Below are 24675 nucleotides of genomic sequence, written 5' to 3' on the forward strand. Positions count from 1 at the left end.
CTTTATCCACTATGTAGCTGCTCGATAGAGACTTCCCCAACCTGACCTTTATCCACTATGTAGCTGCTCGATAGAGACTTCCCCACCCTGACCTTTATCCACTATGTAGCTGCTCGATAGAGACTTCCCCACCCTGACCTTTATCCACTATGTAGCTGCTCGATAGAGACTTCCCCACCCTGACCTTTATCCACTATGTAGCTGCTCGTTAGACTTCCCCACCCTGACCTTTATCCACTATGTAGCTGCTCGATAGAGACTTCCCCACCCTGACCTTTATCCACTATGTAGCTGCTCGATAGAGACTTCCCCACCCTGACCTTTATCCACTATGTAGCTGCTCGATAGAGACTTCCCCACCCTGACCTTTATCCACTATGTAGCTGCTCGATAGAGACTTCCCCACCCTGACCTTTATCCACTATGTAGCTGCTCGATAGACTTCCCCACCCTGACCTTTATCCACTATGTAGCTGCTCGTTAGACTTCCCCACCCTGACCTTTATCCACTATGTAGCTGCTCGTTAGACTTCCCCACCCTGACCTTTATCCACTATGTAGCTGCTCGATAGAGACTTCCCCACCCTGACCTTTATCCACTATGTAGCTGCTCGATAGACTTCCCCACCCTGACCTTTATCCACTATGTAGCTGCTCGATAGAGACTTCCCCACCCTGACCTTTATCCACTATGTAGCTGCTCGATAGAGACTTCCCCACCCTGACCTTTATCCACTATGTAGCTGCTCGATAGAGACTTCCCCACCCCGACCTTTATCCACTATGTAGCTGCTCGAGAGAGACTTCCCCACCCTGACCTTTATCCACTTGTACGTTCTTCCTTCTAGCTACAACAGATCAAGCTTGATTAGCAACCCCTCCTTTCAGACCATATCACACGCCATCTCCACATCAAACAAAGACAGCCACAACCTTCCCCTTCTTCACCTGGGCCTTCCTGACCTCTGCTTCTAGGCAGACCACTGGGACCCGTAGTTCCCCTTCAATTCTGTGGCTATACTAACCCCCCAACTCTCCAGAAAGTTGGTTTGCCTCTCTGTAATCTACCTTAAACACGATGATTAGGGCTACTGGCCGATAGCTTGATGCCCTCGTTGGCTGCTCCCCTGGCTTCTGGATTGGCACCACTACTCCCTCGTTCCAGTACGGACTCCATGACATTATCCAGCGCCTCGTCACGGAAACGGGCCAACAGGACATAGCACAGCTCATCCTGCTCAGGTGAAGTTGACCCAAGAGACAACTGGCTTGTCTGATGCCTCTCCTAATGCCTCGAAGGTATTTCAGACGGTTGCTAGGTGACCTTGTTACTGAAGACTGGCTGTTTTTTATGATTTGCGTTTTGCTTTTCATGTATTGTTGTGTATAACAACGTGTATTTGAAATGTGTAGCTGTGTTGATGTGTATTGTGGTGCTATCCAGGGCTCATCTGGGAAAGATACCTTGGTCTCAGCTTCGACTCCCTGTCAAAAATAAAAGGTACAAAAAAATGAACCCAGCCTTGCCTATTGCCCTCTTCATCTCTGCCATAGTAGGGTGCTCCCCTCTCGTTCTCTCTCTCCTTCTGACAGAGGAGAAACGCTTTAGCCATCGTCTCCGCTTCCTCATCTGTTACTGCCATATCCTCCCACTCGTCAACACGGGATCCTATCCCTTCTGACCCCACTCATCCTCTTGATCATCCCCCACACTTCTCGCCCTTCCAATGCTAGCCTTGTGTATACGGTATGAAAGTGATCTGTCGTTTTCCAGGAAGTAGCCTTGTAGTCTATTCACCTTCGTAGGAGTTTTGAATGGTTTTCATTATAAAAACATCATCAAATGCATCTGGGAGAAGTACATTCATCCACAAACAAGAATATAATCTCAATGCTGATTGGCTGACAGCCTTGGTATATTAAAGCAATAAAGCCCGAGGGGGTGTGGTATATGGCCAATATACCACCAAGTTTATAATCTTTCACAAATTTGATGATAGAATTGTCAAAGCCCATTCAAAAAAAGATTAGGTGGGGACAGGACCCCGGAAGCATGACGCAGGATGACGCCACCTGCACATGGCATTTCCAGACTGATTACCACTGTAGCGAATCAGAATGCAAGCTCCCGAGACCTCTGGGTGGTTGTACCAGGCCAGATCCTCTCCACTAAAACCAGAAACACATATGTTGAGAGGTGTTGTAATAGTGGCATGCCATAATGTAAATGTCATTAACAACACGTGCTGACTCTGGACAATGAAAGGACTAGCACATTCACTATCTATACTTTTATTTACATTGTTCACGTAACATGATTATGACATCACGTTACATGATTATGACATCAGGTAACATGATTATGACATACTATCCATATCAATATTCCACAAACACCTCATTCTGAAATGATTGTCCACACACACACACACACACACACACACACACACACACACACACACACACACACACACACACCTTCTTTCAGCAATATCCTACTCTGAACAATCTCGACTTTCTAAAATAACTAACATCGTTTGCTAAGATTATGAACATTGATATTAAAAGACAAGTTATTGTAAGTGTAAAGAACAGGGAAGAAGAGCTATTCTATGGACTACAAACCTACTATTTGGATTGTTGCATAATTAGCATATTATCACATGACTGAACCTTACTAAAATAGAAAGAACATTGATCACTTTTATTAAAATGCTTATAGATACCACCAGCTAGTTTGCTGTCATTTCTTACGTTGGATTGATTGACTTGTGTATCAGTATGTTGTTTATCTGCTTTATACTGTTCAGTCTGCTGTCTTTATGCACCTTTTCATGCTTTTTTTAGAGTTTAAATGTATTTGATACAAATTGGCTTAACCTCGAAACCATTAACCTTTCACAAAAACTTTGCTCACTTAAAATAAAATACAATTCTTGGAAACATGCATCAGTGTGCAGATATATTTTTGTACATTATGAGGTCATCATTGTTCATCATTCCCAGTCTAAACCGGCACCTCGTTAGGAGACCAATGGTCATCAGGCGGCACTCTCAATCATCACCCTTCTCCACCCTACTAGCATCCACTAACTGTAGAGGCTCCTCCTCTTCCTCTTCACCCTTCTCCACCCTACTAGCATCCACTAACTGTAGAGGCTCCTCCTCTTCCTCTTCTCCACCCTACTAGCATCCACTAACTGTAGAGGCTCCTCCTCTTCCTCTTCACCCTTCTCCACCCTACTAGCATCCACTAACTGTAGAGGCTCCTCCTCTTCCTCTTCTCCACCCTACTAGCATCCACTAACTGTAGAGGCTCCTCCTCTTCCTCTTCACCCTTCTCCACCCTACTAGCATCCACTAACTGTAGAGGCTCCTCCTCTTCCTCTTCTCCACCCTACTAGCATCCACTAACTGTAGAGGCTCCTCCTCTTCCTCTTCACCCTTCTCCACCCTACTAGCATCCACTAACTGTAGAGGCTCCTCCTCTTCCTCTTCACCCTTCTCCACCCTACTAGCATCCACTAACTGTAGAGGCTCCTCCTCTTCCTCTTCACCCTTCTCCACCCTACTAGCATCCACTAACTGTAGAGGCTCCTCCTCTTCCTCTTCACCCTTCTCCACCCTACTAGCATCCACTAACTGTAGAGGCTCCTCCTCTTCCTCTTCACCCTTCTCCACCCTACTAGCATCCACTAACTGTAGAGGCTCCTCCTCTTCACCCTTCTCCACCCTACTAGCATCCACTAACTGTAGAGGCTCCTCCTCTTCCTCTTCACCCTTCTCCACCCTACTAGCATCCACTAACTGTAGAGGCTCCTCCTCTTCCTCTTCACCCTTCTCCACCCTACTAGCATCCACTAACTGTAGAGGCTCCTCCTCCTCCTCTCCACCCTACTAGCATCCACTAACTGTAGAGGCTCCTCCTTTTCCTCTTCATCCTATTAGCATCCACTAACTGTAGAGGCTCCTCCTCTTCACCCTACTAGCATCCACTAACTGTAGAGGCTCCTCCTCCTCCTCTTCACCCTACTAGCATCCACTAACTGTAGAGGCTCCTCCTCCTCACCCTACTAGCATCCACTAACTGTAGAGGCTCCTCCTCCTCCTCTTCACCCTACTAGCATCCACTAACAGCGGAGGGAGCCTCCACTTCTTCATCATCATCAATACTCATGGAATCCTCTTCACATCTTTAGTCAGATCCTCTTCAGTGTTTGTGTTCTGATGGATCTTCTTGTGTCGTCCCAGCTTCATAGAACTGGTGAAGCTCTTACCACATTCAGCACAGCTGTACGGTCTTTCTCCTGTATGAGATCTGATGTGTATCGTGAGTTCAGAAGCTTTTCTGAAGGTTTTCTCACAGACAGAGCAGGAGAAAGGTCTCTCTCCCGAGTGCGTCCGTAGGTGTTCTTTCAGGCGCCCTGCTTGAGAGAAACTATTCCCACACACAAAGCAGCAGTGGGGTTTTTCTCCTGTGTGTAACTGCTGGTGTCTTTTCAAGGCTGAGGAGAAGCTGAACCGCTTGTCACAGTGGGGGCAGGGGTACGGTTTCTCTCCAGTGTGTACTTTCTGGTGGTCTTGCAGATGTCTTTTCTGAGTGAACTGCTTCTCGCACACAGAGCAACTGAAAGGCTTCTCTCCTGTGTGGATCCTCATGTGTAACTTGAATGCGGACAACTTCTGGCAATCTCTCCTACATATGTTACAGGTATAAGGACTCTCCCCCAGGTGGACTTTGCTGTGTGTTTTGAGGTACGACGCAGTAGTGAAGCGCTTCCCACACACAGAGCAGCAGTGTGGTTTCTCTCCCGAGTGTGTCGGGTAGTGTTCCTTCAGACGTGACAGTTGAACGAAACCTTTCCCACACACTGTGCAAGTGTGAGGTTTCTCTTCTCTGTGTAACTTCTTGTGTCTATTCAGAGCTATGGTGGAACCGAACATCTTGTCGCAGTCTGAGCAACCATAAGGTTTTTCAACTGAATGTACACTCTCGTGTCTTCGCAGATGTCCTTTGTGGTTGAACTGCTTCCCACACACATGGCAGCTGTACCTCAGAGCTGTATTGTGGTTCACCTGGTGTTGTTCAGTTTCTCCTGATGTTGACGGACTCTCCTCTTCCTCACAACTCAGACGATTGAGACGAGGAGGATCCAAGTCCAATCCAACTTCTTCTCCATCAGAATTGATCAGGACACCAAATTCCTCCTCATCTTCCTCCTCCAGTCCCTCGTTTTTAGCATTCATCTCAGGTGTTTGGTTGTGGTTGTCAAACTCAACAGGTAGTGGTAGTCCAGGTGGTAGATGGGTCTTCTGATGTTTCCATAGGTTGTGGGAACTGGTGAAGCTCTGGCCACATTCAGCGCAGCTGTAAGGTTTCTCACCTGTGTGATCTCTGTGGTGTACTTTAAGGTCTGCTGGTCTTGCAAAAGTCTTCCTGCATACAGAGCAGGAGTAAGGTTTCTCTCCTGTGTGCGTCCGGAAATGTTGCGTCAAACGTGATGATTGGGTAAAACTCTTCCCACACACAGAGCAGGGGTAAGGTTTCTCTCCAGTGTGTGTCAGCAGGTGTATTTTCATGGCACCCAAATGGGCAAACTTCATCCCACAGGTCGGGCAGTGGTAAGGTTTCTCTCCAGTGTGTGTTTTCAGGTGTGCTTTCAGGTGTCCTTTCTCACGGAATTGGTTTCCACACAAAGTACAGGGGTAAGGCTTCTCTCCTGTATGAATTCTCATGTGTTTTTGTAGTGCCGATAATTTTTGGCAGTCTTTTCCACACACTGAACAGCAGTGAGAGCTCTTAGCGGTGTGATTCTCCTGGTGATGTTCAGGTACTCCTGATGTAGAGGGACTCTCTTCAATGTCAGAACTCTGATTGGGATTATATCCTGCGTGAAAAAATTTGGAACGGGTTAAACAAAGCAGCAGACAAGTCAAGAGAAAATTCCCAGGCTTTCCTGATATCCTGGCTGGAGTATTCCGGATTTCCTGTTTATTACCTCCTGATTCCGGGAATCTTCCAACCAGGATTTCTGAAAAACCTGGGCATTTTGGGAAACTTATCCGACTCACAAACTCATCTCAACTTACCAAGAAGAGAAGGATCCCAGTCCATTTCTTCTCCATCAGAATTAATCAGCCCAACAAATTCCTCCTCCTCTTCTTCCTCCTCCTCCTCTTCTTCCTCCTCTTCTTCCTCCTCCAGTTCTTCAGTTTTAATCTTCAGTCCAAGTGTTCGGTCCTCCTCTTTAACGTTAACAGTCATCCCAGCAGTTTGAGTGGAGGCTTCACTATGGCTCTGGTCAGAAGGCAGGGACTCTGTGGGTTTGTGCCCAGCCTGGTGAGAAAATAAACATTTATTTAGGATGGAGAAAAACAATTAAAATGGTTCAAATTGCCTTAAAATGTTATTTTTGGTCCACCAGCCACAAAAAGAATTTACCAGCTAAATTAGTTATTTTCTGCTTAAATGACACCAACAAAACACACAAAAACAGATGTGCTTCGTAACGTTTCAAAAACAATACATTTATTACTCACTTTTTTGTGACCCCTTTAAGGGCTGTGGGTTACCGTGGTAACGGGACTCGAGTCATGTTTGTGCCTGTGAGATTGAGTCTGACTAGTAGAAGTGCTACCTTCTCTTCCCTGGCGGTTGAAACTCAAACATTGAAAAACCAAACTAGCTTGTGAACAAAATCATGTAAATAGCCAAGAAACACAAGGACAAAGTTACACTTCAGTAGACTTTTCAAGTAAATTAGACCAACTTTTTAACCTGTGCGCAGCGCTTCTAAAAATGAATATTTTACTCAGCTCTTCACGTGCGCACAGCCCGCAGTGTTGCAGCAAGAGGTGGGATAGGCTATATTAGTCGCAGTTCTTGGACTTTGTGCGATTCATTTTCCATTTAAGAAACAAAACGGCAGCAATACTTCGAAAACAGCTACTGCAGCATTTCCTTTTCATACCTGACTATAAATGTGATCATACCTGACTATAAATGTGATCATACCTGACTATAAATGTGATCATACTTGACTATTTATATTCACAAAAGCAAGTGAAATGCTGGCACTGTGAAGCCCTGACCACCCGCCAACGTGGCTTGTGAAAAAGACATTTAGCCAAAATCTACCCGCATTTGGCAGATGGTTGATGTTCATTTTAGGCCCTGGCCACCAGAATGATAAGACATTGGAGTCACTTTACCAGAATACAGATTAAACTTCTGTGTTCTTGTGACAGTGCAAGTGGTTTCACACTGTCTAGGGGGCCGGGCAGAGTCAATGAGACTCAAAGGTGAAGGAGACAGCGGGATGCAAACAGACTGGCTTTTATTAAGATAAAAGGCTGATTAAATCTTGGCTTTTCCAGAGCTCTACAGGGTCACACTTTAAAATTGAGTTAACAAAACCATCAAGTCAACAGGACTAGCCAAAAGCTGCAGGACAGGACTAGCCACACCTTCGTTAAGGGGACCACGCTCAGCTGGTATCCAGGCTTGGCCCTGCTGCACCACAGTCCTGCATTGAGAATGTTTGTAAATGTTTTATTTTATTTAACCTTTATTTAACTAGGCAAGTCAGTTAAGAACAAATTCTTACTTAAAATGACAGCCTACCGGGAACAGTGGGTTAACTGCCTTGTTCAGGGGCAGACGGCAGATTTTTACCTTGTCAGCTCAGAGATTTGATCCAGCAAACTTTTGGTTACTGGCCCAACGCTCTAACCACTAGGCTCTAACCACTAGCCTCTAACCACCAGGCTCTAACCACCAGGCTCTAACCACCAGGCTCTAACCACCAGGCTCTAACCACTAGGCTCTAACCACTAGGCTAATGCTTACTCCAGGGCTAGTCTTCATCTGTGTCTGGGATATGGGCCTTTAGATTTAAAGGTGAAAGATTGGCCCTATATGAAGGACAAAAGATTAGCTGCAACTTGGACAAATGTTTGGTTGATAGGATAATAACTTCCACCGACCTTGACCAGTATATTCTGGAAGACAGCAGCATCTTGTAGAAGTAGAATCCCACTCCCAGTAGCCTGATTAAGGCTCACAGCCCCACAGATCCCTGAAGAGTTACGCTGGTGTCTCAGTAGGTTCTCAGAGAGCGAGAACCTCATTCCACAACTGGAGCACTGGTACGGTTTCTCTCCAGTGTGAACTCTCTGGTGTTTCAGCAGCTTTGACTCGATAGTGAAACTCTTCCCACATTCGGTGCATTGGTAGAGGTTCTCCCCAGTGTGGATTCTCTGATGTTCCTTCAGCTTGGTTGAAGTGGAGAAGCTCTGGTCACAATGGAAACAGTTGTAGAAGTTGACTCCAGTGTGTGATTGGGCATGTATCTTCAAGGACACCAGTTGAGCAAATCCCTTACCGCATTCTCCACATTGGTACGGTGTTTCTCCGGTGTGGAGTCGTTCATGCTTCACCAGTGTCCCAGATAGAGCAAAGCGCTTGGGGCAGTAGGAGCAGCAGTAAGGTCTCTCGCCGGTGTGCACTCTCTCATGGTTCTTCAGCTTGGCCGCAGTGGAGAAAGTCTTTTCACAGTGAGCGCAGAGGAAAGGTTTCTCCCCTGTGTGTGTCTGCTGGTGAGATTTCAGGTGCGCCAACTGAGAAAAACTCTTCCCGCACTCGGGGCAGCTATAAGGTTTCTCACCCGAGTGCAACAACTGGTGTCTCTTCAAGTCTCCCATGTGAGTAAATCTGCTCCCACAGTCAGAGCAGGGGTACGGTTTCTCTCCACTGTGCACTTTCTGGTGCGTCTTCAGGTTTGCGGCTTGGGAGAAGCCCTTCCCACACACCATACACTCGTAAGGCTTCTCTCCTGTGTGTGTTCTCTGGTGTAGCATTAGTTTATAGGAGCTGGATAGTTCTTTTCCACACGTTGAACAGATGTGAGGGCCCAGAGCTTTGTTGTTCTCCTGGTGTTGGTCAGGTTCACCTAATGTAGAGGGACTCTCCTCACTGTCAGAGCAATGGTCAGGTCTCTCTGCTGTGGTAAAGAGGTAGTATGGATAAGTAAGCACCTTAAATATGTGAAGATTTGAGACTGTCAATAATATAGATGTTTCTTAATTTGGGTAATTGGAAATACACAATATATTTATATTTCCTAAAATAATGTAAACTCGCATGTGTAGGCTAACCCATACCTTAACAAATTAACCTTTGAACTCACCAAAAGCAGGATCTTCCTCCTCTTCTTTTACTTTGACATCCAGTACTAGACTGAAACCAGACTCCTCTACAGCTGTGGGTTCAACCTGGTCGTTTTGGTCAACACAAGCCTAGGATTAATAATCAGACAACTCATTCAATATAATATGTCAACAGCAGCATTAATCTTAGTTATATTGTTGTAAGGGCCTTAACCTCTCTTGGGTAGGGGGCAGTATTTTGATGTCCGGATGAAGAAGGTGCCCAGAGTAAACTGCCTGCTACTCAGTCCCAGAAGCTAAGATATGAATATTATTAGTAGATTTGGATAGAAAACACTCTGGAGTTTCTAAAACTGTTTGAATGATGTCTGTGAGTATAACAGAACTCATATGGCAGGCAAAAACCTGAGAAAAGATCCAACCAGGAAGTGTGGAAATCTGAGGTTTGTAGATTTTCAAGTGATTCCCGATCCAATGTGTGGGGGTCATATTGCACTTCCTTAGGCTTCCACTAGATGTCAACAGTCTTTAGAACATTGTTTCATGCTTCTACTGTGAATGGGGAGAGAATAAGAGGTCCTGGAGTCAGATGAGGCGCGCGCTCACGTGAGCCTTAGCTGTGTTCCTTTTCTTTTCTGAAGACATTGGAATTGTCCGGTTGGAATATTATGGAAGATTTATGATAAAAACATCCTAAAGATTGATTCTCTACATCATTTGACATGTTTCTACGAACTGTAATATAACTTTTTTGACTTTTCGTCTGAACTCACTGCGTGAGCACAGTGGATTTGGATTACTCGACTGAACGCGCTAACAAAATTGAGGTATTTGGACATAAAGGATGGACTTTATCGAAACAAATGAACATTTATTGTGGAACTGGGATTCCTGGGAGTGCATTCCGATGAAGATCATCAAAGGTAAGTGAATATTTATAATGCTATTTCTGAGTTTTGTTGACTCCACAAAATGGCTGGTTTGGTTTTGTGACTGAGCGCCGTACTCAGATTATTGCAAAGTTTGCTTTCACTGTAAAGCTTTTTTGAAATCTGACGCAGCGGTTGCATTAAGGAGAAGTGTATCTATAATTCTTTGAATAACAGTTGAATATTTTATCAACGTTTATGATGAGTATTTCTGTAAATTGATGTGCTCATTCACCGGACGTTTTGGGAGGCAAAACATTTCTGAACATTACACGCCTATGTAAAATGGGGTTTTTGGATATAAATATGAACTTTATTGAGCAAAACATACATGTATTGTGTAACATGAAGTCCTATGAGTGCCATCTGATGAAGATCATCAAAGGTTAGTGATTCATTTTAGCTGTATTTCTGTTTTTTGTGACGCCTCTTCTTGCTTGGCAAATGGCTGTGTGGTTTTTCTTGTCTAGGTGCTGTCCTAACATAATCTACTGCTATGCTTTCGCCGTAAAGCCTTTTTGAAATCGGACAGTGTGGTTGGATTAATGAGAAGATTATCTTTAAAATGGTGTATAATACTTGTATGTGTGAGAAATTTGAATTATGAGATTTTTGTTGTTTTGAATTTGGCGCTCTGCAATTTCACTGGCTGTTGGCGAGGTGGGATGATACTGTCCCACATACCCTAGAGAAGTTAACCTCTCTGGGCTAGGTGGGACGTTAGCGTCCCACTCTATTCAACAGCCAGTGGAATCGCGTGGCGCGAATACAAATACCTCAAAAATGCTATAACTTCAATTTCTCAAACATATGACTATTTTACACCATTTGAAAGATAAGACTTTCGTTAATCCAACCACATTGTCCGATTTCAAAAAGTCTTTACAGTGAAAGCAAAACATTAGATTATGTCAGGAGAGTACCCAGCCAAAAATAATCACACAGCCATTTTCAAAGCAAGCACCCAAAACCACAGCTAAATGCAGCACTAACCTTTGATGATCTTCATCAGATGACACTCCTAGGACATTATGTTATACAATACATGCATGTTTTGTTCAATCAAGTTCATATTTATATCAAAAACCAGCTTTTTACATTAGCATGTGATGTTCAGAACTAGCATACCCACCGAAAACTTCCGGTGAATTTACTAAATTACTCATCATAAACGTTGACAAAATACATACATTATTTTAAGAATTATAGATACAGAACTCCTTTATGCAACCGTTATGTCAGATTTTAAAATAGCTTTTCGGCGAAAGCACATTTTGCAATATTCTGAGTACATAGCTCAGCCATCACAGGCTAGCAATTCAGACACCCGCCAACGTCGAGGGAACCTAAACTCAGAATTACTATTAGAAAAATTGGATTACCTTTGCTGTTCTTCGTCAGAATGCACTCCCAGGACTTCTACTTCAACAACAAATGTTGTTTTGGTTCCAAATAATCCATAGTTATATCCAAATACCTCCGTTTTGTTCGTGCGTTCAGGTCACTATCCAAAGGGTAATGCGCGAGCGCATTTCGTGACAAATAATTTCAAAATATTCCATTACCGTACTTAGAAGCATGTCAAACGCTGTTTAAAATCAATTTGTATGCTATTTTTCTCGTAAAATAGCGATAATATTCCAACCGGACAACGTTGTATTCATTCAAAGAGGGAAAGAAAAAAATGGCGAGGTCTCGTGAACGCGCATCTCCAGTCTCTCTGTCCCCAGGCAGACCACTGACAAACTCTGCTCCTGTTATCTGCCCAGAGACAGGAGACGCGTCAATCCGCTTTCTGAAGGCTTTAGAGAGCCAATGGAAGCCTTAGAAAGTGTCACGTAACAGCACAGATGCTGTAATTTCGATAGAGATGCAACAGAAGGACTACAAATTGTCAGACAGGTCACTTCCTGCATGGAATCTTCTCAGGTTTTTGCCTGCCATATGAGTTCTGTTATACTCACAGACACCATTCAAACAGTTTTAGAAACTTTAGAGTGTTTTCTATCCAAATCGACTAATAATATGCATATTCTCGTTTTTGGGCAAGAGTAGTAACCAGTTTAAATCGGGATCGTTTTTTATCCGGACTTGAAAATACTGCCCCCTAGCCCAGACAGGTTAATGACTGGTTTAAGGGTGCAAAATTCCAGTAACTTTCTTAAAAATTCCCAGGTTTTCCAGAAATACAGGTTGGAAGATTCCTGGAATCAGAAGAAAATAAGCAGGAAATCTGGAATCCACCAACACGGATTTCTAGAAAAACCTTTTTAAGAAAGAAAATAAATACAAAATTGCACTGGATACACCATATAAACCTACCTTATTGGTACCATCCACAGCAGACGCCTCCTGCTGCTGTGACCCACCCTGTATACCTTCATGGATACGACGACGGTGACTAGTTCTATTCGCTGACGAGGAGAAACTCTTCCCGCAGTCGGAGCACTGGAATGGTTTCTCTCCGGTGTGAACCCTCTGGTGTCTTTTAAGGAGTGACGATGATGAGAACCTCTTCTCGCATTGAGAGCAGTGGTACGGTTTCTCTCCGGTGTGCTGGCGCATGTGTATCTTTAAGGTCCATGGCTGAGTGAATTCCTTCCCGCATTCTGAGCAGCTGTACGGCTTGGCGGTACTATTCGCTTCGCTTATATGGGATTGTTCATGTCTCGTTAGAGAGCTTGGGAAAACAAAGGTCTTTTTGCAGGTGGAACACTGGTAAGGTCTCTCCCCAGTGTGCATCCTCTGGTGCATCTTGAGCTCTGCTGCAGAGTTGCAGCCCCTCTCACACTCAGAGCATGGGAAAGGTTTCTTCATGCTGAGTCTCTGCTTCTCTCCGGCGTGCGTCATCATGTGGACCTTCAAGTGCCACATACGTGAGAAACTCTTCCCACACACAGAGCAGTGGCAAGGTTTCTCTCCGGTGTGTGTCCGATGGTGTAGTTTTAACTCTCCTTGGCTGACAAACCTCTTCCAACAGTCCTTTTCTGGGCAGGTGTACGGTTTCTCTCCTGTGTGCAACCTCTCATGTGTTTTGAGGGTCCCTGTATCACTGAATCTCTTCCCGCACACAGAGCAAGGATATGGTTTCTCTCCTGTGTGTGTTCTCAGATGTCTCTGTAGTTTTGATGGGTGAGGAAACTCTTTCCCACACTCCGGGCAGCAGTAAAAGGTCTTCTTAGCTGTGTGATTCTCCTGGTGTTGTTCTGCTGATGCCTCATCACTAGAGCTGGGGTTTGGACTCTCTCCTGTTACAACAGTAAGGATAAAACAAGTTATGGTGCGTCCCAGATGCCACCCTATTTCCTATATAGTGCACTACTTTTGACCTGGACCCTGGTCAAGGGTAGTGCACTATACAGGAACTAGGGTATCATAATCTACTGTAACGCTCTATGTTCATGTATTAAACTAATAAATCATCTCCCCGAGGGGCATTAAAGTATCCTCAGTGGGATTAAAAGTATTGACCATCTGTGGGTAGAGGCTGTGGGTAGGGAGCTGTGGGTAGGGGTCTGTAGGTAGGAGGCTGTGGGTAGGGGGCTGTGGGTAGAGGGTGTGGGTAGGGTGTTGTGGGTAGGGAGCTGTGGGTAGGGGGTTGTGGGTAGGGGCTGTGGGTAGGAGGCTATGGGTAGAGGCTGTGGGTAGGGGGTTGAGGGTAGGGGGCTGTGGGTAGGGGGTTGTGGGTAGGAGGCTATGGGTAGAGGCTGTGGGTAGGGGGTTGTGGGTAGGGGGTTATGGGTAGAGGGCTGTGCTTAGGAGGCTGTGGGTAGGGGCTGTGGGTAAGTGGCTGTGGGTAGGGGGTTGTGGGTAGGGGCTGTGGGTAGGAGGCTATGGGTAGAGGCTGTGGGTAGGGGGTTGTGGGTAGAGGGTTGTGGGTAGGGGGCTGTGGGTAGGGGGTTGTGGGTAGGAGGCTGTGTGTAGGGGGCTGTGGGTAGGTGGCTGTGGGTAGGAGGCTGTGGGTAGGGGCTGTGGGTAGGAGGTTGTGGGTAGGGGGCTGTGGGTAGGGAGCTGTGGGTAGGGGGCTGTAGGTAGGAGGCTGTGGGTAGGGGGCTGTGGGTAGGGGCAGTGGGTAGGGGGTTGTGGGTAGAGGGTTGTGGGTAGGGGGTTGTGGGTAGGCGGCTGTGGGTAGGTAGCTGTGGGTAGGTGGCTGTGGGTAGGAGGCTGTGGGTAGGGGCTGTGGGTAGGAGGTTGTGGGTAGGGCTGTGGGTAGGGAGCTGTGGGTAGGGGGCTGTGGGTAGGAGGCTGTGGGTAGGGAGGTGTGGGTAGGAGGCTGTGTGTAGGGTAGTGTGGGTAGGGGCTGTGGGTAGGGGGTTGTGGGTAGAGGCTGTGGGTAGGGGGTTGTGGGTAGGGGAGTGTGGGTAGGGGAGTGTGGGTAGGGGGCTGTGGGTAGGAGGCTATGGGTAGGTGGTTGTGGGTAGGAGGCTGTGGGTAGGGCACTGTAGGTAGGAGGCTGTGTGTAGGGAAGTGTGGGTAGGGGCTGTGGGTAGAGGCTGTGGGTAGGGGTGGTGGGTAAGATGCTGTGGGTAGGGGGGTGTGGGTAGGGGGGTGTGGGTAGGAGGCTGTGTGTAGGGTAGTGTGGGTAGGGGCTGTGGGTAGGGGGTTGTGGGTAGAGGCTGTGGGTAGGGGGTTGTGGGTAGGGGAGTGTGGGTAGGGGAGTGTGGGTAGGGGGCTGTGGGTAGGAGGCTATGGGTAGGTGGTTGTGGGTAGCGGAGTGTGGGTAGGAGGCTGTGGGTAGGAGGCTATGGGTAGGCGGCTATGGGTAGGAGGCTATGGGTAGGGGGTTGTGGGTAGGGAGCTGTGGGTAGGGTGCTGTGGGTAGGAGGCTATGGGTAGGAGGCTATGGGTAGGGGGTGGGTAGGAGGCTGTGGGTAGGGAGCTGTGGGTAGAAGGCTGTAGGTAGGGGGCTGTAGGTAGGGGCTGTAGGTAGGGGGTTGTGGGTAGGAGGCTGTAGGTAGGAGGCTGTAGGTAGGAGGCTGTAGGTAGGGGCTGTAGGTAGGAGGCTGTAGGTAGGGGCTGTAGGTAGGAGGCTGTAGGTAGGGGGCTGTAGGTAGGAGGCTGTAGGTAGGGGCTGTAGGGAGGGAGTTGTGGGTAGGAGGCTGTAGGTAGGGGGTTGTGGGTAGGAGGCTGTAGGTAGGGGGCTGTAGGTAGGAGGCTGTAGGTAGGGGGTTGTGGGTAGAAGGCTGTAGGTAGGGGGCTGTAGGTAGGAGGCTGTAGGTAGGGGCTGTAGGTAGGGGGTTGTGGGTAGGAGGCTGTAGGTAGGAGGCTGTAGGTATGGGGCTGTAGGTAGAGGGTTGTGGGTAGGAGGCTGTAGTTATGGGGCTGTGGGTAGAGGGTTGTGGGTAGGAGGCTGTAGGTAGGGGGTTGTGGGTAGGAGGCTGTAGGTATGGGGCTGTGGGTAGAGGGTTGTGGGTAGGAGGCTGTAGGTAGGGGGTTGTGGGTAGGAGGCTGTAGGTAGGGGGCTGTGACGGAAAGACCATCATGAAAATAAAATAACCATCAAAACCATTTAAAATAGGCCAACATTTATTTTAGGAATTTTATTTCAAATGTAATATTATTAACTATATTTTCATGTAAACTGTTTTGCTAACTTAGTTTTGCCTATTAAACTTTCTAGATCTCCCTCTTTCCAACTGTGGTTTGATGGTCCAGCAGCTGATCTGCTAGAGGAGCAGGGTGCTACAGGCTACAGCACTTCAGGAAACAAAATGGCTTCATGCGGCAACTTCCTTTGATACCACGCACATTTTCATTGCTCGGTAGTAAATAAATAAATCTGTCATCTTTAAAACAAAAGTTGGATGTGTCTGACTAGAACTTTATCGCCCCCTAGTGGCGAAGGAGACGTGTTGATGAAAGTTGGCATCATGTGGAATTAAAATCGCCCCGGCAACAAGGAAAGCAGGTCCGGGACCAGGCTAATTAAATTGCCCACATGGGACAATAAAGCTGGAATCTTTAATGGTGAAACTAACACGTCCCTTTAATATTACAAGAAAGACATTACTGTAAACAACCAACACTGTTCTTCCCCCTCAGACGTCATTACAACCAACACTGTTATTTCTCCCCTCAGACCTCATTACAACCAACACTGTTATTTCTCCCCTCAGACCTCATTACAACCAACACTGTTATTTCTCCCCTCAGACCTCATTACAACCAACACTGTTATTTCTCCCCTCAGACCTCATTACAACCAACACTGTTATTTCTCCCCTCAGACCTCATTACAACCAACACTGTTATTTCTCCCCTCAGACCTCATTACAACCAACACTGTTATTTCTCCCCTCAGAGCTCATTACAACCAACACTGTTATTTTCCTCATTAAAACCAACACTGTTATTTTCCTCATTAAAACCAACACTGTTATTTTCCTCACTACAACCAACAGTTATTTTCCTCCTCACACATCATTGCATGGGTGACAGAACAGCAGATACGGCAACAACAACCAAAAATACCACACAAAACATAATAAAATAACAAAGTGTCTGAGGCAAACAGTGGATCTGTTTCCCCTAATGAGGATTCCATCTTAAAAGACCCATCAAATTGAACTGTCCTCTTGAGAGAACCATTTTATTTCTAGTTAACATTCAGTCGGCTACTTACCTGTATAATTAAAACTCCACTCCTCTAAATCTTCTTCCTCCTCCTCCTCTTTGACTACGATGTTAAATCTAGGTATTTCACTGAAGCTGTCAAGGCCTCCAGGGTAACCAATCTCCTGCCCCTGCGGTGTGTAGTCCCGGTCACCGTGGTTACCGTCAGGACCTAGTGACAGTGTTGGTTGGGGTTCAGTGGAGCAGGATGGGGACGGCCCACCAAAGTCCTAGAATACAGAATCAAATCAAACTGTATTTAAATCACAAACATAAACAGCCAGTGCCAGTTGTCAGTTAAAAAACGACATCATCATTTAAGGACCACATTCTTCTGACACATTAGCCTGCTGTGGGTTTACAAGCCTGTCTGAAAGATATTCTACAGTGACCCTTGACCCTATTCACACACTAGCCTGCTGTGGGTTTACAAGCCTGTCTGAAAGATATTCTACAGTGACCCATGACCCTATTCACACACTAGCCTGCTGTAGGTTTACAAGTACAAGCCTGTCTGAAAGATATTCTACAGTGACCCTTGACCCTATTCACACACTAGCCTGCTGTAGGTTTACAAGTACAAGCCTGTCTGAAAGATATTCTACAGTGACCCTTGACCCTATTCACACACATTCGCCTGCTGTAGGTTTACAAGTACAAGCCTGTCTGAAAGGGATTCTACGGTGACCCTTGACCCTATTCCCTCAGGGAGTCTCAGGGAGAGTAGGAATATGCACACACAAAAAAATAAACACATTTCCAATTTACACGTGTATTAATACATACTGGTACATGTGTACTAATACATACTTGTACATGTGTGAAACAGGACAGATAATCACCCCCCCCCACCCACATTATTATTAGCTTGGTACATGAAAGACAGATTTGCATTGATGTAAGTGAGCTGCCAGAAACTCTTCTGTCCAGTTCAGTCTCTTATTACCGTCCTGCACCGCAGCCACCTGATCAGGGTTCCGTGTTCATAAAACCTCTCAGCAGTAGGAGTGCTGATCTAGGATCAGTTTGGTTGTGTTTCATAAAACCTCTCAGCAGTAGGAGTGCTGATCTAGGATCAGTTTGGTCGTGTTTCATAAAACCTCTCAGCAGTAGGAGTGCTGATCTAGGATCAGTTTGGTCGTGTTTCATAAAACCTCTCAGCAGTAGGAGTGCTGATCTAGGATCAGTTTGGTTGTGTTTCATAAAACCTCTCAGCAGTAGGAGTGCTGATCTAGGATCAGTTTGGTCGTGTTTCATAAAACCTCTCAGCAGTTGGAGTGCTGATCTAGGATCAGTTTGGTCGTGTTTCATAAAACCTCTCAGCAGTAGGAGTGCTGATCTAGGATCAGTTTGGTCGTGTTTCATAAAACCTCTCAGCAGTAGGAGTGCTGATCTAGGATCAGTTTGGTCGTGTTTCATAAAACCTCTCAGCAGTTGGAGTGCTGATCTAGGATCAGTTTGGTCGTGTTTCATAAAACCTCTCAGCAGTAGGAGTGCTGATCTAGGATCAGTTTGGTCGTGTTTCATAAAACCTCTCAGCAGTAGGAGTGCTGATCTAGGATCAGTTTGGTCGTGTTTCATAAAACCTCTCAGCAGTAGGAGTGCTGATCTAGGATCAGTTTGGTTGTGTTTCATAAAACCTCTCAGCAGTAGGAGTGCTGATAAAGACTCTTTATGACTACAGGCCCTGACAATAAAGACTCTTTATGACTACAGGCCCTGACAATAAAGACTCTATGACTACAGGCCCTGACAATAAAGACTCTTTATAAATACTCTTTATGACTACAGGCCCTGACAATAAAGACTCTTTATGACTACAGGCCCTGACAATAAAGACTCTTTATGACTACAGGCCCTGACAATAAAGACTCTTTATGACTACAGGCCCTGACAATAAAGACTCTATGACTACAGGCCCTGACAATAAAGACTCTTTATGACTACAGGCCCTGACAATAAAGGCTCTTTATGACTACAGGCCCTGACAATAAAGACTCTATGACTACAGGCCCTGACAATAAAGACTCTCTATGACTACAGGCCCTGACAATAAAGACTCTTTATGACTACAGGCCCTGACAATAAATACTCTTTATGACTACAGGCCCTGACAATAAAGACTCTTTATGACTACAGGCCCTGACAATAAAGACTCTCTATGACTACAGGCCCTGACAATAAAGACTCTTTATGACTACAGGCCCTGACAATAAAGACTCTTTATGACTACAGGCCCTGACAATAAAGACTCTTTATGACTACAGGCCCTGACAATAAAGACTCTTTATGACTATAGGCCGTGACAATAAAGACTCTTTATGACTACAGGCCCTGACAATAAAGACTCTATGACTACAGGCCCTGACAATAAAGACTCTTTATGACTACAGGCCCTGACAATAAAGACTCTATGACTACAGGCCCTGACAATAAAGACTCTCTATGACTACAGGCCCTGACAATAAAGACTCTTTATGACTACAGGCCCTGACAATAAAGACTCTTTATGACTACAGGCCCTGACAATAAAGACTCTATGACTACAGGCCCTGACAATAAAGACTCTTTATGACTACAGGCCCTGACAATAAAGACTCTTTATGACTACAGGCCCTGACAATAAAGACTCTTTATGACTACAGGCCCTGACAATAAAGACTCTTTATGACTACAGGCCCTGACAATAAAGACTCTTTATGACTACAGGCCCTGACAATAAAGACTCTATGACTACAGGCCCTGACAATAAAGACTCTTTATGACTACAGGCCCTGACAATAAAGGCTCTTTATGACTACAGGCCCTGACAATAAAGACTCTATGACTACAGGCCCTGACAATAAAGACTCTCTATGACTACAGGCCCTGACAATAAAGACTCTTTATGACTACAGGCCCTGACAATAAATACTCTTTATGACTACAGGCCCTGACAATAAAGACTCTTTATGACTACAGGCCCTGACAATAAAGACTCTTTATGACTACAGGCCCTGACAATAAAGACTCTATGACTACAGGCCCTGACAATAAAGACTCTTTATGACTACAGGCCCTGACAATAAAGATGGAATCCTTAAAAATGGTGAAACTAACACGTCCCTTTGATATTACAACGAAAGACGTTACTGTAAAACAACCAACTGTTATTTTCCCTTCACAGACATCATTACAGCCAACACTGATCTTTTCCCTTCACAGACATCATTACAACCAACACTGTTCTTTTCCCTTCACAGACATCATTACAACCAACACTGTTCTTTTCCCTTCACAGACATCATTACAGCCAACACTGTTCTTTTCCCTTCACAGACATCATTACAGCCAACACTGTTCTTTTCCCTTCACAGCCAACACTGTTCTTTCCCCCTGGGCCCAGTTTCCCAACAGTGCCTTGAAGATGCAGTCCGTGATCTTAAGCACTCACAAATGTGTAACATATTGAACGAATTGGATTTGTATCATATTATGAATTGATTTATTTTTATGTACAACGTATTACACAATTGTGCACAATTTTCAGGGGGGCCTCGTTTTGGCTCGTGAACACTACATTCAAAACTACTTGCTGATATTAAACAAAAGCTCTGGAGCATCACTGTAGGACTAAATACGTCACTAGAACCTTCTTAGGAGCATCAATAAATCTCTGAGCCGTTTCTCAGTTGCACTTGAAAATGCTTCTTATTTACTAACTGCCTAAGACCACTCACAGAACAGCTAAGTACGTCGTTAATGCTTTTTTATATACACTGCTCAAAAAAATAAAGGGAACACTTAAACAACACAATGTAACTCCAAGTCAATCACACTTCTGTGAAATCATACTGTCCACTTAGGAAGCAACACTGATTGACAATACATTTCACATGCTGTTGTGCAAATGGAATAGACAACAGGTGGAAATTATAGGCAATTAGCAAGACACCCCCAATAAAGGAGTGGTTCAGCAGGTGGTGACCACAGACCACTTCTCAGTTCCTATGCTTCCTGGCTGATGTTTTGGTCACTTTTGAATGCTGGCGGTGCTTTCACTCTAGTGGTAGCATGAGACGGAGTCTACAACCCACACAAGTGGCTCAGGTAGTGCAGCTCATCCAGGATGGCACATCAATGCGAGCTGTGGCAAGAAGGTTTGCTGTGTCTGTCAGCGTAGTGTCCAGAGCATGGAGGCGCTACCAGGAGACAGGCCAGTACATCATGAGACGTGGAGGAGGCCGTAGGAGGGCAACAACCCAGCAGCAGGACAGCTACGTCTGCCTTTATGCAAGGAGGAGCAGGAGAATCACTGCCAGAGCCCTGCAAAATGATCTCCAGCAGGCCACAAATGTGCATGTGTCTACTCAAACGGTCAGAAACAGACTCCATGAGGGAGGTATGAGGGCCCGACGCCCACAGGTGGGGGTTGTGCTTACAGCCCAACACCGTGCAGGACGTTTGGCATTTGCCAGAGAACACCAAGATTGGCAAATTCGCCACTGGTGCCCTGTGCTCGTCACAGATGAAAGCAGGTTCACACTGAGCACGTGACAGACGTGACAGAGTCTGGAGACGCCGTGGAGAACGTTCTGCTGCCTGCAACATCCTCCAGCATGACCGGTTTGGCGGTGGGTCAGTCATGATGTGGGGTGGCATTTCTTTGGGGGGCCGCACAGCCCTCCATGTGCTCGCCAGAGGTAGCCTGACTGCCATTCGGTACCGAGATGAGATCCTCAGACCCCTTGTGAGACCATATGCTGGTGCGGTTGGCCCTGGGTTCCTCCTAATGCAAGACAATGCTAGACCTCATGTGGCTGGAGTGTGTCAGCAGTTCCTGCAAGAGGAAGGCATTGATGCTATGGACTGGCCCGCCCATTCCCCAGACCTGAACCAATTGAGCACATCTGGGACATCATGTCTCGCTCCATCCACCAATGCCACGTTGCACCACAGACTGTCCAGGAGTTGGCGGATGCTTTAGTCCAGGTCTGGGAGGAGATCTCTCAGGAGACCATCTGCCACCTCATCAGGAGCATGCCCATGCGTTGTAGGGAGGTCATACAAGCACGTGGAGGCCACACACACTACTGAGCCTCATTTTGACTTGTTTTAAGGACATTACATCAAAGTTGGATCAGCCTGTAGTGTGGTTTTCCACTTTAATTTTGAGTGTGACTCCAAATCCAGACCTCCATGGGTTGATAAATTGGATTTCCATTGATTATTTTTGTGTGATTTTGTTGTCAGCACATTCAACTATGCAAAGAAAAAAGTATTTAATAAGATTATTTCTTTCATTCAGATCTAGGATGTGTTGTTTAAGTGTTCCCTTTATTTTTTTGAGCAGTATATATATACATAGATCTCCCCTAAATATAGAATCAAGATGTTCATCTGTCTCTCTGACCGCCAGTAACTTCAGAACAACATTGACTTCAAATAGGCCTACAAAGTTGCCATCCACTTCGCACCTATTATAAACAAGTGAAGAATAAAAACAAACTTCAAATGAAAACCGAGATGACTGCAGTAAAAGACTCAGAGTCTAGGCTACATAGGTCTAGAACTCACATTGAAATACATATCATCTTCAATCAATTTCTATTTTGCTAATTGTAGGCTACTGTCTGATGTGTAACATGTACAATGATGTGCCAAATCTATGATTTAGTGCAATATTATATAGGGTTGTCTAAATGCTTCTCCGCCGAAACAGTTGGGAAGAGTTCGTCATGCATATATTATGATGGGATTTTCCCCCGGCTGTTCGGGCACAACACTTCTTTCTCTAGGCCTGATTCAGTGGCCGAAGTCTACGCCCCTTTGTCGGTGATTGGACAACAGTAAGGACTTGGTTGAAATATTTTCATTTAGAAATACTGCACCAAACATGTTACAATGTTATTATAGGGTGTAGATCAGCTTTAATATTGATAGACTGTAGCTTCAATTAATGGAATTGTCTGCATTTCCAATCCATCATATTTTTTTGTAAATATATATATTGTTTTGTAAATATATATATATATTTTTTTTTTGTAAATATATATATATATATATTTTTGTAAATATATATATTTTTGTAAATATATATACGCACACAGTACCAGTCAAAAGATGACACACACCTACTCATTCAAGGGTTTCTTTATTTATACTATTTTCTACATTGTAGAATAATAGTGAAGACATCAAAACTATGAAATAACACATGGAATCATGTAGTAACCAAAATAAGTGTTAAACAAATGTAAATACATTTCATATTTGAGATTCTTCAAAGGAGCCACCCTTTGCACACTCCAGGCATTCTCTCAACCAGCTTCATGAGGTAGTCACCTGGAATGCATTTCAATTTGTTAAAAGTTAATTTGGGAAAATTCTTTCCTTCTTAACGCATTAATATGATTTAACTGGCTCTCATGGGAAAAGGAAGACCCAGAATTACCTCTGCTGCAGATAATAAGTTTATTAGAGTTAACTGCCTCAGAAATTACAGCCCAAATAAATGCTTCACAGAGTTCAAGTAACAGACACATCAACATTAATTGTTCAGAGGAGACTGCGTGAATCAGACCTTCAAGGTCGAATTGCTGCAAAGAACCCACTACTAAAAGACACCAATAATAAGAAGAGACTTCCATGGGCCAACAAACATGAGCAATGGACATTAGACCGGTAAAAATCTATCCTTTGGTCTGGAGTCCAAATTGGAGATTTTTGGTTCCAACCGCCATGTCTTTGTGAAATGCAGAGTAGGTGAACAGGTGATCTCTGCATGGCTGGTTCCCACGTGAAGCATGGAGGAGGAGGTGTGATGGTGTGAGGATGCTTTACTGGTGACACTGTTGGTGATTTATTTAGAATTCAAGGCACACTTAACCAGCATGGCTACCACAGCATTCTGCAGCGATACGCCATCCCATCTGGTTTGAGCTTAGTGGGACTATCAGTTTTATTCCAACAGGACAATGACCCAACTAATCTAGGCTGTGTAAGGGCTATTTGACCAAGAAGGAGAGTGATGGAGTGCTGCATCAGATGACCTGGCCTCCCCAATCATCCGACCTCAACCCAATTGAGATGGTTTGGGATGAGTTGGACCACAGAGTGAAGGAAAAGCAGCCAACAAGTGCTCAGCATATGTGGGAACTCCTTCAAGAATGTTGGAAAAGCATTCCAGGTGAAGCTGGTTGAGAGAATGCCAAGAGTGTGCAAAGCTGTCAAGGCAAAGGGTGGCTACTTTGAAGAATCTAAAACATGTTGATTTATTTAACACTTTTTTTAGTTACTACGTGACTCCATGTGTTATTTCATAGTTTTGATGTCTTCACTATTATTCTACAATGTAGAAAATAGTAAAAATAAAGAAAAAAAATGAGTAAGTGTCTCCAAACTGTTGACTGGTACTGTGTGTGTGTGTATATTTGTATATATATGTTCCTTCACTATTTTCTCCTAACACTACCACCCCTCTCCTAACCCTACCTCCCCTCTCCTAACACTACCACCCCTCTCCTAACCCTACCACCCCTCCCCTAACCCTGCCACCCCTCCCCTAACCCTGCCACCCCTCTCCTAACCCTGCCACCCCTCTCCTAACCCTACCACCCCTCTCCTAACCCTGCCACCCCTCCCCTAACACTGCCACCCCTCTCCTAACACTGCCACCCCTCTCCTAACACTACCACCCCTCCCCTAACCCTACCAGCCCTCTCCTAACCCTACCACCCCTCCCCTAACCCTACCACCCCTCTCCTAACCCTGCCACTCCTCCCCTGCCACTCCTCCCCTAACGCTACCACCCCTCCCCTAATTGGAGTAAACTAATGGACAACACTTAGGCTTCCACTTCCAGCTTATACATGGTATATACATTTGACAGTATATCTTACATTAGTTGTCTTGTTTTTCATCCCACCCTTCAGCTCAACCCCTCCCATCTATCTCTTAACACCATCCAGTTTTTGATTTCTATTCG

The 24675-nt window shown here is 45.3% G+C and overlaps 1 protein-coding gene across 2 annotated transcripts in view; it reads right to left on the reverse strand.

Annotated features, from left to right (window-relative positions):
• Positions 1-2276: 2276 nt before the first annotated feature.
• LOC106564131 (uncharacterized) overlaps positions 2277-24675 on the reverse strand; it is a 31377-nt gene continuing 8978 nt past the window's right edge. The window contains exons 2-7 of one of the 2 annotated variants that reach the window (XM_014130146.3): positions 16720-16939; positions 12420-13345; positions 9189-9273; positions 7987-9002; positions 6091-6337; positions 2277-5888 (exon numbers count right to left, since the gene is read on the reverse strand). In XM_014130146.3, the coding sequence (XP_013985621.3) occupies positions 4174-5888; positions 6091-6337; positions 7987-9002; positions 9189-9273; positions 12420-13345; positions 16720-16939 (4209 nt within the window). In that variant the 3' untranslated portion in view covers positions 2277-4173. Of the gene's footprint in view, positions 5889-6090; positions 6338-7986; positions 9003-9188; positions 9298-12419; positions 13346-16719; positions 16940-24675 lie in introns of both variants that reach the window. The other variant, XM_014130145.3, reaches the window with a different exon arrangement.

Source organism: Salmo salar, chromosome 12 (assembly GCF_965601325.2).
Source record: "Salmo salar chromosome 12, fSalSal1, whole genome shotgun sequence".
NCBI classification, from domain to species: Eukaryota; Metazoa; Chordata; class Actinopteri; order Salmoniformes; family Salmonidae; genus Salmo; species Salmo salar.